General features: G+C 45.3%; 2 protein-coding genes and 1 pseudogene across 14 annotated transcripts in view; 1 reads left to right on the top strand and 2 right to left on the bottom strand.

The window, feature by feature from the left end:
- The window catches only part of UBAP2 (ubiquitin associated protein 2), a 122,746-nt gene that overhangs the window by 63,197 nt on the left and 41,452 nt on the right, over positions 1 to 18,097 (top strand). For 10 of the 13 annotated variants that reach the window (XM_085212913.1, XM_085212912.1, XM_085212914.1 and 7 more), the window contains exons 17-21: positions 146 to 329; positions 1,721 to 1,787; positions 3,056 to 3,251; positions 4,466 to 4,557; positions 4,966 to 5,016. In XM_085212913.1, coding sequence (XP_085069039.1) covers positions 146 to 329; positions 1,721 to 1,787; positions 3,056 to 3,251; positions 4,466 to 4,557; positions 4,966 to 5,016 — 590 coding nt within the window. The remainder of the gene's footprint in view (positions 1 to 145; positions 330 to 1,720; positions 1,788 to 3,055; positions 3,252 to 4,465; positions 4,558 to 4,965; positions 5,017 to 18,097) is intronic. The other 3 variants (XM_085212902.1, XM_085212907.1, XM_085212905.1) reach the window with 1 other exon arrangement.
- On the bottom strand, positions 8,428 to 9,125 carry LOC146542121 (interferon pseudogene; annotated as a pseudogene).
- LOC146542120 (interferon) lies at positions 14,378 to 15,566 on the bottom strand. The gene has a single exon (XM_085212922.1). It carries the CDS (start codon positions 15,169 to 15,171, stop codon positions 14,593 to 14,595), a length of 579 nt encoding a protein of 192 aa, XP_085069048.1. The 5' UTR covers positions 15,172 to 15,566; the 3' UTR covers positions 14,378 to 14,592.

Raw genomic sequence — 18,097 nt, 5'->3', positions numbered from 1 at the left:
GATGATTTAATACTGACCCTGGCTCCTATCAGACAGATTTCTGTAAAACAAAGGTAAAACACTTACATATTGTGTTTCTGAACTCACCTTGGGAGTCAGATATGTTGGAATTCGTCTTTGAATGTCTCTTTTCAACTCGTTGCAGCTGCTTCATCAGTTTCAGTGTCTAAGACAGAGCCTTCTCCCTCGCTACCTTCTACTGGTTCGCTGCCTAGCGTGGTATCCACTAGCACTTCGCTTCTGCCTTCAGCATCACAGCATGTGGCAACGTTGCCCAGCTTGCCTCAGTCCAAGAACTTGGTCAGCAGCTCCCTCTCCAAGCTAAGCAGGTACAGTGGAAGTTGTGGTAAACTATGAAGGGAGGTGAAGTTCTGGGTGTATATAAGGGTGATTGCTTATATAGGAGCTGTCAGACCATGAGGTCCCCTTTTCTGTCATGAATTATGATTTAGAGACAGATTCAGAAGAGACAAGGATTTTTTTGCTTGCAGAGTAGGCAATATGGGCTGCCTGTTAATGATAGAACAGTGCTGCCATCAAATTTTCATGGCTTTTTAGCACTTCTATGTTTCAGTGGGCTCTTGCTTCAGTATCACAATCTAAATTAGTGTAATTGATTCTTCCACTTTGCTTTTCCTACTTTGTCCACGGTGTCTGCTTTATGCTTGAATTTATGTGTGAAATGATCCTTTTAAGAGTTCATTAATTTTCTGAATTAAAATAATTCCATAGAGACAGAAAAACTACAACAAAACACCACACAGTAAGTCCCTTCCTTAAGACGTTTGAAATATGAGGTTGGTGTTCCTTGGAGTGCATGCAGCACTGCTCATTTATACTCTGATTTTTTTTTTTGTCCCTGTTACTTGAGCTATTTCCTCAGGCAGGTGACATATAGCAGGAGATATACTGATCTGTCATGTTTGTATTGCTCTCATTTGTACTTTATTTGTTGTTGTAATAAAACTAATTTGTTTGGATAACACAGCTTTACATATGTAGGCCAAATGGGATGTGGTGGATTCTCTTTTGCACTACTGTTGATATTTTGTTTTTTTGCTTTTAACAGATATTGAATAAAATGGTATAAGTGTCAGCCAACTAGAATTATTTCATCAAAATTAGAAAAAAAACCACAAACAACCCATATCCCTACACTTCTGAAAAGCTGCGTATGTTAGTAGAAATTTTAGTTGGAGGGATGTTAACAGTTGGGCAAACACTGAATGCCATGAAAGGATGATGCCTGAATTCCAAGTATGTCTGGCTTGGTTGTGCTGCAACTTGTCTGAGTCACTGCCATAGGTCAGGTGATGGACTGGGGATTCATACAAGAAAGGGAAAGTGGGCAAGGAAATAGTTTAAAACTATATGCTGGACTGAACCATTTCTTGCTGCCTGAAATGATGTCATCCTATTTTCTGCAATAGAGAACAGTTTAAAATAATTAAAACAAAATAGTCTGTGAAACTGCCAAGGTTATTGTGGTCCATTGCCCTGAAGAACTGACATAAGCATTTGCTGTTTAGTCAGAGTGTGTAATTTATTCTTAATTGTAGTACAAGCCTTCTTTTAAGCACTAGGTAGTTGGATATTGGCTAAAGAAGAAGTTGCTCGTAGGGATGTGTATATGATTGTCCCTGTATACGCAGAGATAGGTGCATATGTAAGTTGTTCTAAGGAAAATTCATTGTACTAATTCTTTGCAATTTCTTTCTAGCTCACTTTCCAATCATCAAAGGAGCCTCTCCCCTGCCTCAGTGTTATCTTCAGGCACGTCACGTGCAGTAAGTCCTGTTAGCATTTAATAGATATTTAGCATACAGTCACCAAGAAGTTCTTATTTATCAGAAAAAGTTTGTTGTGTCCCGGTACGCACAGAACTGAGGTTTGTCTCAGGATAGGAGGGCTGCTAGCCTTCTAGTGGTGAAGAAGTTGTCATTACTACTTGTGATTTGTACTGGATTGAGTATAACTTTTAGAAGCTTTCCAATTGCACAGCTGTAGAGGATATTTTTTTTTGCCAGGAAGGGGAAATGGAATAATGAGAGAACTTGTGCATTAAGTGTATTAAAAATAACCTTTAAAAGTGGCTGTTTGAAACTGCTCTGAAAGGTGGAGTACTAGCAGTCTCCACCAAAAAATTTAATTGGAAAAATGCAAGTAATGGAGTGGTATATATCATGACAATGCCTCGTGACAGATGATATTAGAGTTTATCACATGGCATTGTTGTCATGTATTTAATACTTTTGAGAAAAGACAAATGTTACTGAACACAGTGCTGTAACGGAGATTGCATGAACATAAGTCAGACTGCCATGCTCTGTGATGGGGCACTTCTGTACTATTCTAGTTAAGGTATGTTTTTTCTTTATGCGCGTTTTAGTTTGTGTTCTTCATCCTGAGTGAATGCATAACTTGAAAATCTGCACAACAGGAAGGAAGGACATGTGCATGAATTGTTACAGCTTCTGTGTGGTGGTGATGCTGATGCTGTATTCTGCAAGTGTGGCCAGCTTTTACAGTTAAGACACTGTATTTTGCTGGGTTCAAGCCATGAACTCCCTGACAGTCAGGTGTTCCTGTAATATACTTAATCTGTTTACCGCATTGGGTCTGTTGTAGGGTGTTGCAATTTTAATCTTTTCAATTGCAGAAGTGCATTGTGGAAATCCCAAGAGCCTTGTACTGAATTCTGAAAACAAATGCCATCTTCTAAAAGAATATAAGAGGTTATTTAATAGAAGAACTAGCTTAAATGATTAGGCAGCTCAAGGGCAAGAAATAATGCAATGGACAGAAATTCTGTGATAGGATTTTCTGATTTTATAGCTGTTTGAATTTAACTTTCATGTAGTACATTTCTATGAATATTTAAAAATCACAGGCTTGCAACTTAGTTGCTTGCTTGGTATGTAGTTAATGCATTTACTATTAAATATTCTCTTGCATGTGCTAATGTTACTTAAAAGATGGTTATTTATTTTCCCTCAACATCTTTCACTGTGGTTTATTTGCTCTGTGATCCTCATCCTTTCTGTCTTCTTTCTAGCACACTAGTGTTCAGAACACAACTTCGCTCCGGCCCTCAACAACATTTTCAGCTGCTTCAACCTCAGCCACTAGCACCACATCATCGGTTGTCAGCATGGCAAGCAGTATGAACACTACAAACAGCCTTGGCCTGAGCGTTACCAGTGTGTCTGTACAAGCTGCTACCACACGGGCAGCTCCTTTAGTGTCTTCAGGTTCGCAGTATTAACAGATCACATGGATAGACAGAAGACTTCATTCTGCAGGGCTGTCAGTCAAGCATCTCACCAGCAATAACTACTATGCTAAGAAATCCACACTCTTTGACTAGCATTTTCAGCATGCTTTATTTGCTGATTTATAAAATAAAGTTGCTTGCTTTTGTGTATTTGAAATTTGTTAGGGTGTGATGTGGCATTTATATAGCGCATTCTATCCTCAGAGCTTTATAAATAGACATGAGCAATTCCGACTTGCAATTTTTAACTAGGAGATTTACCTGGTTTGTATTCCAGGTTGTAATTAGCTCTTGACTGTGAGTTCACATTAGTTTTAGTTTCAGACTTCTTTGTGATTTGAATTCATTAGACAGTATCAAAATACATTGTAGTGGATTGATTATCATATGTCACAACCCTACTGCCACATATACAGAGGAGAGAAGTATCTGATGGATGTCTGGGTTTTTCTCCAGCAATAACCATGTTGGAAAAAGGGTCTAATGACAGAGAAGCTGAGGAGGCTTCTTGTACTTAAGTAGAAGCAATACTAAATGTCTCTGTTGCGTCTGTGATCAACCTAACTTGCTAAAAGGAAACTCTGTGGAGGGAAGTGAACAATTTAAGTATTAAAATCAAAATTATACACGAGAATTTCTCATTTCCCATTCCCACTGTAAATGGAGTATCTGACTGACTAAAGTGCCTTCTTTTACCCTCTGCTTCATGGAGGCAACAGAAACTGTCTCAGTCTTCTCTTTGCTTTTCTCAGCTGCTACAAGTCCCTCACAAAAGGTACACTGGCAGCATTTGATGCTTACCAGACCATTGCTGGCAGCAAAGGGGAATGTACTGACAGAACAGAAAATGAAAGAATTTATTTTCAGATTGAGAACATTGCCTAAATTTTTACCTTCAGGAGAGACCTTAAGGATTGCGGGAACTTCTTTCCTGTAGTTCTACCTAACTAAATGACAAAATTGGACTGTTCTGTGATGGGATTGTTTTCAGTCTAAAGTAGTTTGTGCTTTCCTTCCTTGATGTGTGGATGTGAAGCAATTTCATAAAGTGGCATTAAATTCTTCTGTGTTGTTCTGCTCTTTAAAAGCTATGCTAGTGCAGCTCCAGGGCTTGCGAGCTATCTTGTTTCAGTGCTGAAGCCTTTTCTTTAATGAAGGTCTTCTTTAAGTGTCTGTATTTTGGTTCTACAGGCAAAGCTCCCCCCAACCTGCCCCAGGGTGTACCACCCTTGTTGCATAACCAGTATATTGTGGGACCTGGAGGACTTCTACCTGCCTACCCAGTAAGCAATTTAATTGTACTTGTCCTTAAACTTTGATGCAAGTGGGCCCTCCAGACCTGCTGCTGTCTATGCCAAGGCATTTGAATTGATGCATATTGCACCTGGAATTCTTGCTCTAAATGTTGAAGAAATATGAAATACATTTATTGGTGTTCACTGATATTAATAGGCAAATTCAGAACTGTTTTGTATGGACCTAGCTGAGCTACATTAGAGTGACAAAACATTTCAATCTCTACTTAATTCTATTTGCCTGGAATTTCTGCAGAGCTCTGTCATTACACAGTGCAACATATAACCCTACACCTTTAACTGAGGTTGAATCTAGATCAAACTGTTTAAAGCCCTGAATTCATCAATGTCGGAAAAAGGTGTTATAATGATGTTGTATTTTTATCTGTCTTCAAGCAGATTTATGGTTATGATGATCTCCAGATGCTTCAATCCAGGCTGCCAATGGTAAGTAAATAGCTTGAGTTTGTTTCATTATAAACAAGTGATCTTTAGTGTTGATCATCTGTATCACACAGAGTACAGAGTAGTGCACAATACAAATTACTTCATATAATGGTGATTAAGAGCTTATTTGTATGTTTCATTTTCTGTTTTTTGATATCCAGAAATGATTTTACTTGATGCTGTAGACTGATATAAAGTGATTGTCCCATTTGTCCATCTGCATATGGAATATTGAAGCATATTCTGTGCTTTGACTAGAATTCTTTTATCTGTATTGAAGCAACAGTATAAAATCTCATCAGTTCTAATTGAAATCTGAATATGAACTTCTCCTAGCAAGGGATGGCATAGTAAACAAATAGACATCTGTAATGGCATAGCATGCACATTGATAAACATTGTGTGCATGTTAAAGACTGTGAAGACTATTAGAGTCTGGCATATTTGCAGTATACACAATGGCAACAAACCCATGAGCAGCAAGAGGGAAGTATGAAAAAGTTTGTTTTCACTGAATCCAGAATATACGGGACATATGAGTGAAACTCAGGTTCCAGGCAGTTAGACTCATAAGGATCCTTAGCCTAGAATGTAAAAAGGTGAAGAGTTGTTACCTGTCACCCTGAAAACTGAAGTGAAGATGGTAGCACGTAGCTCAGAAAAGTAAAAGCAGTGCACTATATGCATAAAGGCAAAAAATGAGCAGTGCACTGCAATGAGCAGTGATCTGAAGAGGAGAGGTATTACTGGGTGAATGTTTTGGCCAAGATCAAGAAAGTGCCAGTTCTTCATGTGGAATCTGGAGGTTAGCCAATTAGAGTACAAGGATGTCCCAGAAAAATACTGAAAATGAAAGGAAGGGTAGACACAGGATAGTGCTGTGGTTAAGAGAAAAAAAAGACAGAAAGCAGTTGAGAAAGAAGTGGTTTCAAAAAACCCAGTCTCTCAGCTGAATTGAGAGGGAAGAAAAAAAAATGTGGATAATAACTGATAACTAATTGTATGCTGGAAGAAAAATGTATTGCCAGAAGAAAAGACAAGTGAAGCCAAAAACAGAAGTAACAGGTAATGTTAAAAAGGGTGAATATTTCCTGTAATGGGAAAAAGAAAAGCCATGGAAAAAATACTAATATTTAGCTTCAAAAGAAGCTTCATAGTTGTCACAGAACTATGGTGGAGAACTGACTGTTTTGTTATTGGGAAGTTGTTCAGTGGAAGATTTTAAATTGAGGTCTGATGAAATTGACATTCAATAATTTGGAGATCAGTGATGAAAGTTTCTGAAACCATTTTTATTTTCTAGTAAAAGTTCTTTGAAACTTGGAAAAGTTGCAGAGTGAGTGGATCACTCCATGTTGTGATTAAGGGAAAGACCTAGCTAAATGAAGACATGGCAACCTGATACAAGTTCTGGAAAGAAGTTACAAGATAGCTAAGAAAATAGGGCAAATATGTCATGAGAGTGAGATGGGAGGTATTAAATGAGAGATCCTGCAATGAAATAGGGTAATAAGAGCAGTAGTATTAAAGCAAGGACAACCCTTTGAAAGTTAAAAAAAAATAAAAATAAAAGTAAAAAAAAAATTGATGAATGAATGTGAGGTAAAGAAATGGGCAACAGACACAAGCAAGAACATGCTTGGATAAAAATAATTAAAAAAAAAAAAACCTACCAATAATGAAAGCTGTGCTGCAGAAAGTGCTAGAAGTAGGTTTATGATTCTAGAACAGTAGCTCTCTTCACAAAAGAAAACTGCGGTGACATGTTTGTGGTGACTTGAGTTCATGTAAGACAGTAAACTAAAAGTCTTGGAAATGTGGGAAGGGTTATTCTGGCATACTGTGGGTAAGAAGTGTTAGATGAGAGCAAACAATAACTGTGGCCTGGGCTTAGCACTGTGCGCAGAATAGGTGAGCGGTGGTGCAAGAGCTGCGGGCTTTGCGAGGCTGTGATCAGTGTGGGCACCCAGTGCTAATGTAATGCAAAGATGTACGCTGCTGCAAGCCCATGTCTGCACATCTGGCTGCTGTTGTTGGTAGGGGGGAGCATGCTTATGTCCTGCTTCATCCTTACTTTTCCATGGACATTTGTGTCAGAAAGATGATGTAGCTTACTTTCACCTATAAAGGCAGAAGATACTGTTAAGGAAGATGAAGATGGGAACTGGTACTTTAAGCTTCAGTTCTTGAGAAGTGGTGAAGGAGTTAGGCAAATTGAGCATCAGGGAATAAATGTGGTTGCTGGATAGGCTGCTGTAACTCCTGAATGACGTTTTCAATCTTCAGGCTGGCCAATTCTCAAGTTTGTGTGTTCAGAAAGAGACTGTTCTTGTCTGTTTGGGATTGCTTGGTTGATGAGCAATGGGGCTACATATGCCACAGCTGTGTGAGCTCATCTCTGAGGCTTCTTTTGAGTCAGGGCACCACTGACACTAGTAGAAAATAAGCTGCCCCTGGCTGCAAGTGTTGGCTTGGTGCAGAGAATAAGACTTGTGGTGGGAATGTATAAGGGCACACCTGCCTGAGCATTTCACTGCTATGCCTGTTGAACATGTGACTTGAATGAAATGAATGTCCAAATGTTTTAGGAAAAATATCCTAATTTATATGCACAACAGTTAACAAAGTAAGAAGAAGATAGAGATGAGTACTCAGTGGATGTGTAGAATCTTTGGCAGATCTACCCAGTGCTTTGGCGTGTTATTAGAAAGTTAATGGCAGACAGGAGATGAGGATTGGCCTTAACGTATGGAAGAATGTCCATCCTTGCAGTAGCCTATGCACAGACAAGAATCTGGGGATCTCCTGGGGCCTTTGTGGAGGTGGTTGAGTGGGTGGGTGAGTACACGACATATGGAGGTTTATTCCCTCCAGTGATGTTTTACTGATTCTGATAGCAAAACTATTGGTGAATGTCTTAAAAAAGATTTTTATTTTTGTCTTATAAATACTTAACAGATGAAAAATAGGATGCAAATAGATAGATTCAGTTAAATAAGAAGGTGATAAGTAGCCATGGGTAAAGGGTTTTTGGCAGTTCTTAGCAGTGTGTCTGTGTGGTGAGTAAAGGGGAGAGTTCATGTTAGTGGAGCTGCTGTTCGTTTATGGCTGTGTCAGAATACGAGTGTTTGATAAAGGCGTGGGATATAGGTAGTGTGTGGTGAGGGTTGAACTGAGTATCTGTTTGTAGTGTTTACTTTTGGCTGCTGATTATTAGTAAAGTGGCCTTGTGTTAAGTTGCCCCTAGAAGATACTTGTGATTGAGCAAAAGAAGGTGCTAAAAGCATCAGTTTATTTATTTATACAAAAAGTGAACATTAGTCCAATATAAAATTAAATAAATGGATAAATAATTGCATAAATAATTGAATAAATAGACAAATAGGAAGAGGGTGGGAGGTGCGCTTGGGGCTAGGTGTGCGTGTTGCGCACGAGGTCGTGGATGTGCAGGAGCCAGGCACGAGCTCGTAGGCGGACGTGGTCCCAGGCGCAGGCGCTGTAATCGTTGTCGTGGAGGAAGGCGTGGAGGCAGCTGAAGTGTTTGTTGATGGTGAGGTGAGGGTTGCGAGGCCATCGTGTCCAGAAGCGCGTGTGGCTGTCCGCCAAGCATTGCTCGAGGTGCTGGGCGTACCGCTGGATCTGGTTGAGGAGGCTTTGGCGTTGGCTGTCGATCCAGTGTGCTGGAGTGGTGGGGCCGCTGAGTATTTTGAAGAGGTGCTGGAGGATGTCGTGGGTGGTTTTGTCGGCTTGCTGGGTGTTGTTGGTGTCCAGGACAGTGTAATTGAAGGAGCATGGCGTGTTGTGCTGTGGGCACGGCTGGGGTGGGCTGGGAGCCATGTCCTGGAGGAGCTGGAGGCTGTCGCGAGAGAAGGTGGCATCCTGGGGGCGAAGGTGGTTGCAGGCGGCGGCGGCGGCGAGAGCTTTCATAAGGAGCGTGAGCAGCAGGATGCCGTACCCCCGTGGGTGCTGTGGGCTTGCAGGCACAGCCATGGCGGGACTTGGGTCGTGCTGGGCAGGAGCCTGGTGGGGCTGGGTGGTGGCAGTGGTCTGTGTGGTGCCGCAGTGCCAGCTTTATGTGGTGCGTCATCTTTCTCTTCCTCACTTTCTTCTTGCTGAGAGTTTCCGTCTGTGGTTTTCGTTTTTGTCTGTTGGTTTCATGTGGTTTGCAAGGAAGTGCGTTTGTGGGGTTGGTGCTGTGTTATTGGCTTTTGTTGCATCTGTGTTGTGGATGTGTTCTTTAGTTTTTTGCTTCTTATGAAAGTTGTGGTGTTTTTCTTCTTCTGCTGAGATCTCCAGTCCTGCTCAAGTGTCTTTTTTGATGTTATGTAATAATATTATTTGTAAGTTTTGCATATTCAATTTTTGTCATGTTTTTATATCAATGCATCATCTCTTACTATATTTTGGACTACTTGGGTTTGATACATTTCTCGTCAAGTCAGAGCTCTCCTACCCAACCTATCCTTCAACAAGTTGGCTTTTTTGTTTGGTTTTTAGTATTTTGACTGATGGAGATCTCTTGATATTTACTCTTCCCTTTCCTTTCTTTGAACTCTAAAGATACATGAATGGAAATCTTCTCTGAGCTTTTGTACCTTGAAAGCTATAGAGTCGTGCAAATTTCATGACAGTTGTCTTCATGCCCTGTGTTGAAGGGGAAAAAAAGGAAAAAGCAAAGTTTTGTTGTGAACAATTTCATGTTCTCAGTTTTGTTGTTTTCTTGCAATGTGAATTGAATGTTTGCTTTGTAGTTGTCCTATAATATTGGAACTTTCTGTTTCTGCATTTCTGTGTTTTTAATGTGTCAGAGCAGCTTTTTATGTTTTGAAATTTTTGCACAGTGTTTTATTATGGAAGAACTCTTTCCTGAGAGTTCTCATTGCAATCTGAGGGTAGTTTTGCCAGAGTTTTCTGAACACCTTGTTAAGTGACTCTTCGTCTGTCTGCAAGGATGGACATCCCTCAACCTTCCCAATCCCTCCTTGGGTGTTGAGTTGTATTCCTGGTAAATACAATAATTTTATCACTTTAGTTTATCACAAGTTTAGAAAATTTGACATTCAAGTTAGAATATCCTGCGTTTCTCCTGTCTTCTGCTGTGGTCTTCTGAAGAGGTATGGGTCTCTTCATCTACCTCAGAAAATGGAATCAGTGAGGTCCCATGTGTGTGGAATCACAGAATCATTTGAGTTGGATGGGACCTTTAAGGGACTTCTGAACCATCTCACCTGCAGTGAACCAGGGACATCTACAGCTAGATCGGATGGCTCAGAGCCTGGTCCAGTCTGACCTTGAATATCTCCAGGGATGGGACATCCACATCTCTGGGCACCCTGTCTCATGCTGTGACGCTGAGTGTATTAGAATCATAGAATCAACAAGGTTGGAAAAGACCTCCAAGATCATCCAGTCCAACCATCCACATATCACCACTGTTTCCCACTAAACCACATCCCCCAGTACAACATCTAGAAATTTCCTGAAAATCTCCAGGGATTGCTAGTCTACCACCTCCTTGAGCAAAACCCTTCCAGCGCCTGACCACTTTCTCAGAGAAGTACTTCCTAATGTCCAACCTGAATCTCCCCTGCTGCACCTTGAGACCATTCCCTCTAGTCCTATCACTAGTTATACAGGGAAAGAGACCAATCTCCACCTCACCGCAGCTTTCTGCCATGTAGATGTAGAGAGTGATAGTCACTCCTGAGCCTCCTCTTCTCCAGACTGAACAAGGCCAGATCCCTCAGCTGCTTCTCATAAGACTTGTGCTCCAGACTCCTTACCAGCTTCACTGCCCTTCTCTGAACATGCTCCAGGTCTCGATGACTTTTTTTGTAGTGAAGTGCATGTCACTGAGAGAGCAGAGAGTGTACCTGTCCAAGCCATGGGCTGCCAGCCTCTTCAGAAGAACACTGTGGGAGACCATGTCAAAGGCTTTGCTGAAGTCTAGGTAGACAACATCAACAGTCTTCCCCTCATTCACTAGGTGGGTCACTTGACCACAGAATAAGATCATGTTGGTCAGCACGACCTGCCTTTCATGAACCCATGCTGGCTGGACCCGATCTTCTGGTTATCCTACATATGCTGTGTGATCTCCCTCAAGATGAACTGCTCCATAACCTTTCCTTGCACTGAAGTCAGGCTGACAGGCCTGTAGTTCCTCGGATCTTTCTTAAGACCCTTTTTGCAGATGGGAATCACAATAGCAAGCCTCCAATCCTATGGGACCTCTCCAGTTGACAAGGAACACTGACAGATGGTGGCAAGTGGCATGGCAATCACTTCCACCAGCTCCCTCAGCACCCTCGAGTGGATTCAGTCCGTCCCCATGGACTCGTGTCAGTCCAAGTGGAGTAGTAGGTCTCTTTCCACCTGAGTCATCAAGAGTTTTTTCTGCTCCCCATCCAATATTTTCAGGTCAGAAGATAGAATACCTCCAGGATAACTGGTCTGTCTTTGAAAGACAGATGCAAAGAAGGCATTGAGAACCTCAGCCTTTTCTTATCCTTAGTGGTAATGTTTCCTACCGCATCCTGTAAAGGATGGAGATTTTCCTTAGCTCTCCTCTTATTGTTAATATATTTGTAAAAAAAAAAAAAAAAAAAAAAAAAACAAAAACACCTAGTTTTTTTTTCTCTTTTACTGCAGTGGTCAAGTTGCGCTTTGCCTTTCTAATTTTCTCACAGCACATTCTAAAATCTTATTTGTGCTTTCCTGTAGGTGCCAAAATCCAACTTGTTTCCTCACTTCCTAGCTGTAAGGGGTGTGTCTACTTGCTTTAGCACAGAAAATTGTCTTCACAGTGGTGACATGGAGGTGGTTTGAGCACAGAGAACAGCCTCTTAGTCTTTTTCAGGAGGCCAGAGTTACTGGGTCTCGGTGTTTTCTCATTCTGAGTTTGTGTGGTGGACATAGTACCTGAAGGAAGTGTTTTTTGTGGTGATGGTCAAAGGATGAAGAAGCCAGTGCTGATGATTTGTGGTCAGTTAACTTCGTGTGGTTCTCTGTGTCCGTGTGTGCTGGCTGGGTTAGGGTGTCTTGGGTAGTGGTGTATGGAGGATGTTATTCTTTTGAAGGGTCTGTTGGGATGTAGTTCAAAGTGGTGGTGGTGGTAGGTGAGCAATGAGCAGGCCCTGGGCATCTTTATTTTTTGTCACTATTTTTGTGTGCTTCCTGCATGGAGTTGTTAGCAGCTCTGTGTTGAATCTTGACAGGCTTCGGTTGATCCCCCCCTTTCCTTTTAGATGCTCTTTGTCCATGCACCTCTGGTAAGCCCCAACCAGCCCCAGGACGTTGCTGAGAGGCTGGCGGTACTAGACTGATGGTTTCAAAGCGTGTTGAAGGTGACTTTCACACCTTGGTACTGGGAGAGGAGTGGTGAGGGAGTGGCTGAGTGGTGGCAGAAGAGAGCTCATGGGACAAGCATCATGTTATTACAGTGGACTTGCACTGCCAGGATCTAGAATCCAGGGGAGATGCCCCTGGGCATGGTGACTGAATAGGTGTGCCAGTCTATGGCAACCCCATGGTCCATGATAGTGATGGGCAGCTCAGAGGTGTTGGTGAACAAAGGACCGTTGGGTGTGCAGACTGCAAGAGACCTGCCTGCAAAAAACCTACCTTGTGGCACATGTGCAGGATAAGTCTCCTCGTCTTTCTTTTTAACACAGACTTTATTTCCAGAAAAAAAAAGAATGAATAAACAAAGGAACAAATAAATACAAATAAATATTAAAGAAGATGGATAGAAAAATATGATAAATGGATGTCGACCTGCATGAGTCATATGTCGTCCACTGTGACCTTCCCCCTCCATCAGGGGCAGTACAGACAGCCTCCATAATGCTCTGGTAATAACTGCTGCTCCCCTTCCCATTGCCATCAATCAGTCTCCTCACTGTCTCTCATGACAAAGACTTCCTCCACCCATTGCAAACAAGTTTGGGCTGTAGTGTGGGCCAGCCATGGTGTCAGAATGGGCTATGCCATAGCCAGGCTCAGCCCTTGACATGGTGCTTGTGGGTTGGGTTCAGTCATGCCTTTCTCCCTGTTCCTGTGGCCCTTGGCTTGAGGAAGGCTGAGCGAACAGTGCTGGACTGACCCAGCCCAAGCTGTGGCTGTTTTCTCTCACTGAGTGGCCATGGCTGTTGAATGGAGATGGTCACTGGGTGTTGAGATGTTAGGACAGGACTGTGAGGGGAGCTAATCATTTTGTCTCCCATGTGAGTAAATCCATGTGTTAAAAGCAGGCATGAGAATATAGACAAAAACGGTCCCAGGTGCAAGCATTGTGGTAGTCCTGCTGGAGGAAATTGTGGATAGATCTGAAGTATTTGTTGATGCTGAAGTGAAGGTGGGAGGGGCTGCGAGACTGGCAGCAGGTATTGTTGTCAGCCAAGCATTACTTGAGCTGATGGAAGAAATTAAGAGTGCGGTTGAGAAGTTCTTGACATGGATTGTCAATACACTGGGCTGGAGTGTTAGGACTACTGAAGAATTAGAAGAGGTGCTGAAGGGTAAAAAGAGTAGAAAAAGTGGCTCACTGGGTGTTGATCTTCTGGAATAATAAAGGGATCTGAAAAACCATTCGAATGTGGGCCAGGCTGCGGTGGGCAAGAAGCAATGTCCTAGAGTAGAAAGCTCTACAGGCAGAGCTTATCTAGAGAATGGCCATTGCTCTGTGCAGCATGGCTTAGCAGCAAGAATAAGCGTTGTTGTGTAAGCAGCATTGTTTTTCTCGTGGAACCAAACCACCGCGCCGTGTCGGGCGCTCTGAAGAAAAGAGTTTTGTCCCAGCCTGAAACTAAGACATAGCGGTATTCAAATCCATGCTGTCCCGGTGTTCTCCACCCCGAGGTGAGGCGGAGTGGTTGCCAAGAAGGTGCCCCGCCATGGTGGAGTAAGATGACTGTAGCTTCCCGTCTCTCAGCTCTCCTGTCTCCTCCCTTCTCCCTACCTTGCTCTTGTCTGCTTCCCCAAGATGGCTCTGCTTCCCCTTAAAGCTGAAGCTTGTGGGTTTCTCTCTGTGGGGTGATGTTTGACAGGATTTGTGTGAAGAGTCAAGGAGTGCAGTCATACGCCGCCTTTGCGTTCTTCATCACCGTACTCAAGACTAGAGTTAAGTGTAGGGCTACTTTTGCCCGTCACCGCGGTACCGCTTGTGGCCGTCAAGCTTCTGTGCTGAAAGTGGTTATCAGCTTCTTCCTTCAACTTTGTTAGTCAAAGCCAGCCGGACGGTCCTGCTGCCGCAGGTGTCCCTCCTTTGTCTGCTTTTTGTGCCGAACTCATGGATCTCCCTCCACGTGCAAGAAGCAGCTTTACAGAAGCTCCACACTTTACAGAAGAAGCAGGTGGGTACCAGAGTTTTCAAAGCTGTGTGTGAGAATGCCAGGGTTGGTTGCCCCTGAAAGAGGCTTCAGTGATTGAGCGAAAGGAGGCACTCGCAGGCAGTTTTGAAAAGGAGAGCTTTATTTTGTGGAATAAATAGAAGAATAAATAGACGAATAAATAGCGGTTTGTATAAATAGTTGAATAAATAGATAAATAGGAAGAGGGTGGGAGGTGCGCTTGGGGCTAGGTGCGCGTGTTGCGCACGAGGTCGTGGATGTGCAGGAGCCAGGCACGAGCTCGTAGGCGGACGTGGTCCCAGGCGCAGGCGCTGTAATCGTTGTCGTGGAGGAAGGCGTGGAGGCAGCTGAAGTGTTTGTTGATGGTGAGGTGAGGGTTGCGAGGCCATCGTGTCCGAGAGCGCGTGTGGCTGTCCGCCAAGCATTGCTCGAGGTGCTGGGCGTACCGCTGGATCTGGTTGAGGAGGCTTTGGCGTTGGCTGTCGATCCAGTGTGCTGGAGTGGTGGGGCCGCTGAGTATTTTGAAGAGGTGCTGGAGGATGTTGTGGGTGGTTTTGTCGGCTTGCTGGGTGTTGTTGGTGTCCAGGACGGTGTCATTGAAGGAGCATGGCGCGTTGTGCTGTGGGCACGGCTGGGGTGGGCTGGGAGCCATGTCCCGGAGGAGCTGGAGGCTGTCGCGAGAGAAGGTGGCATCCTGGGGGCGAAGGTGGTTGCAGGCGGCGGCGGCGGCGAGAGCTTTCATAAGGAGCGTGAGCAGCAGGATGCCGTACCCCCGTGGGTGCTGTGGGCTTGCAGGCACAGCCATGGCGGGACTCGGGTCGTGCTGGGCAGGAGCCTGGTGGGGCTGGGTGGTGGCAGTGGTCTGTGTGGTGCCGCGGTGCCGGCTTTATGTGGTGTGTCATCTTTCCGTTCCTCGCTTTCCTGTTGCCGAGAGATTTTGTCTGTGGCTTTCACTTTTGGCTATTGGTTTTTGTGGTCTGGGAGCAAATGGCTTGGCTGTGTGTGGGGCTGTTGGTGGAGATCCTTGTGCGACGGTGTGTTTTGGGGTGGCTGGCTGCGAGGGTTGGAAGGGGGATGTGAAAGTGGTGGGGCGGAATCTTCTGGGTCAGCTGTTCTGCAGCTATCTTTTTTCATCCTTTCCCTGAGGCCTGCAGCGAGAGCTCTGGTGCATCCTTCAGTGAAATCCCTCTTCCTGTTCAACTCTACTTTTCTTACGTAACGCCATAATGCTGTAATGGGTCCTGGTCTTTCGACTTGAGTGAGACGTGTGCTGCCCGTGGCTTGCTTTCTGCGTTTGTTTTTTTACAAAGCGTTGAAAAGTGAAGCGTGTTGGAAGAACCTTGGGTAGTTTCCGGTGGTGTGAGGAACTCTGGGTTGGCTGTTGTTGCGGTCGGAGTAGGCAGCGCGGCCTGTGTTGGAGGCTGCTGAGAATATGTAGAAAGGGCTCGTGCTTGAGGAGGAATGAGAAAGTATCCTTCCGAGCGGGTAGTGCGGCTGTGGTGCTCCTCAGGCACGGCGTCTCGTTCCTCCATCGTCTTTTCTTTTCCTTGCTTCCTGTGGCCTGTGGTGAGAAGGAGGAAATGTACCAGCAGGCGGATAGTTGCAAGGCAAGGATCTTACATTGCGAAGGCCAAAGGTTTGTTGCTGTCCAGGAGGAGCCCACCACCACCTGATGGAGGTGAGCCTCCTGATGTAGTTATTAAGCGCGCCTGTTGAGGATGAGGAGACTTGAGGAGATGATGGAATGAGAGGGTGGTTTGGGTTGGAAGGGACCTCACGTACCATCGGCTTCCAAGCAACCCTCTTTCCGTGGGCAGAGCCGCCTTCCGCTAGAGCGGGTTGCCCAAAGCCCCGTCCAGCCTGACGTTAGAGGCGTGCAGTGCTGGGGCGTGGTCAGTTTCTCTGGGTGACCTTTTCCTGTGCCCCACCGCCTCTGAGAGGACAAAGTCCTCTGCTAACGTCTAGCGTGAACCTCCTCTCTTGTAGCTGAAAGCCATTGCCCCCTGTCCTGCCACTGCAGTCTCCATGTTTGTGGTTCCCACTGCAGGTGTCCCGTAAGCCCCCTTTGTGTCATAGAATGGCTTGGGTTGGAGGGGGCCTCGGAGGTCATGTCGTTCCCACTCGCTGCCGAGGGCACGGTTGCCAACCGCCAAAGTCAAGCTGTAGAGCAAGCTTCCCATGCTGCATCCAGGCTGGCCTCGAACACCTCCGGTAGTGGGGGATCCAGAATCTCTCTGGGCATCGTGTGCCAGTGCCTCACCTCCGTCTCCCCCTGGCATCTGATCTTAAACTCTTTTATTTTAAAGCCGTGTTCTATTGCTATCTACCCGTGTGAGAAGTTGATTTCCCTCCTGGTTATAACGTCCCTGTAAGCACTGGCAGGCTGTAACGTGGTCTCCCTGGTGCTTTGTCTTCTCCAGACCGCAGAGGCACAGCTCCGTCAGCTTGTCTTTGTAGGAGAAGCGCTCCAGCCCTCTGATCATCCCTGTGGCCGTGCTCTGGCCTCTCACCAAAATCTCGCCATTTTTCCTGAGCCGGGGGCCCCAGACCTGGACGCATTACCCCAGACGGGGCGTCACGCGGGCAGAGCAGAGCGGGGCTGGGGGACAGTCACCTCCCTCTCCGTGCTGGCCACTCGTCTCGATGCAGACCAGTGTGCGGTCGGCCTTGGGGGTTGCGGGTGCAAACTGCTAGCTCATGTTAAGTTTTTTGTCTAGCAGGACCCCTAAATCCTTCTTGGCAGGGCTGCCCTCAAGGAGTTGTTCTCCCATGGTGTGTGCGTATCTGGTGCTGTCCCCGCCCAAGTTACAGCAGCTTGCACTTGACTTTGTTGAAGGTCCACGGGTTTGCTTGACTTGGTTGAACATCCTTGGGGCCAGGTGGGTTGGAATTTGTCAAAGTCCCTTTGGATGGCATCCCTTTGTTCTGCCATATGAGCTGCACCGCTCAGCTTGATGCGTGAAGCCTGCAAGCTTGCTGAGGGTACAGTCGATCCCATCACCTGTGTTGCTGTTAGAGATGTTGAAGAGCAGTGGCCCCGGGACGCACCCTGGGGGACACCGGTTGTGTCCGGCCTCCACCTGGGCGTAGAGCCTTGACCGCAGCCCTCAGGCCAATTCCTCATCCACCGAATAGTGCACTTTTTGAACCCACGTCTCTCCAATTTATGACATGGGTGTGGTGCAAGCCTTGCAGAAAGTCCTTATCGATGGCGTCGGTTGCCTTCTCTTTGGGCACCGATGCAGTCCCTCCATCGTAGGAGGCCACTGGGTTAGTCAGGCACGATCTGCCCTTGGTGAAGCTGTGCAGGCTGTCTGGGATCACCTGCTGGTCCCTCTGTTCCCGGCACATCTGCTCGGTGATCTTCCTAGGGCTAGAGGCGAGGCTCACCGGCCAGTAGCTCCCCGCGTCTGCCTTCTTTAAAACGGGGAGTGATGTTTCCCTTTTTGCAGTCACCGGGGTGTTTGCCTGACAGCCGTGACTTTTCTGATTGGACGGAGAGCAGCTTTGGAACCAGTTGAGGAGCGGAAGGACGAGCGAGTTGGTGTGCCACCCTCCTCCAAAATCTCCTTCCGCTTGATGTCGCATGGTAGGGAATACCCCTTTGGGGCAGTTGAAGCCAGCTGTGCTAGTTCTCCTCCCCCCAGCTCCTTGGGCCTTTTGCTGCGAATGGCCTTGGCTCTGTGCAGCACGGCTTAGCAGCAAGAATAGGCGTTGTTGTGTAAGCAGCA

This window comes from Meleagris gallopavo, chromosome Z (assembly GCF_905368555.1).
Source record: "Meleagris gallopavo chromosome Z, MGAL_WU_HG_1.1, whole genome shotgun sequence".
NCBI lineage: Eukaryota > Metazoa > Chordata > Aves > Galliformes > Phasianidae > Meleagris > Meleagris gallopavo.
Note: the sequence above shows the minus strand (reverse complement) of the source record. Positions and strands in the feature narration are given on the sequence as shown.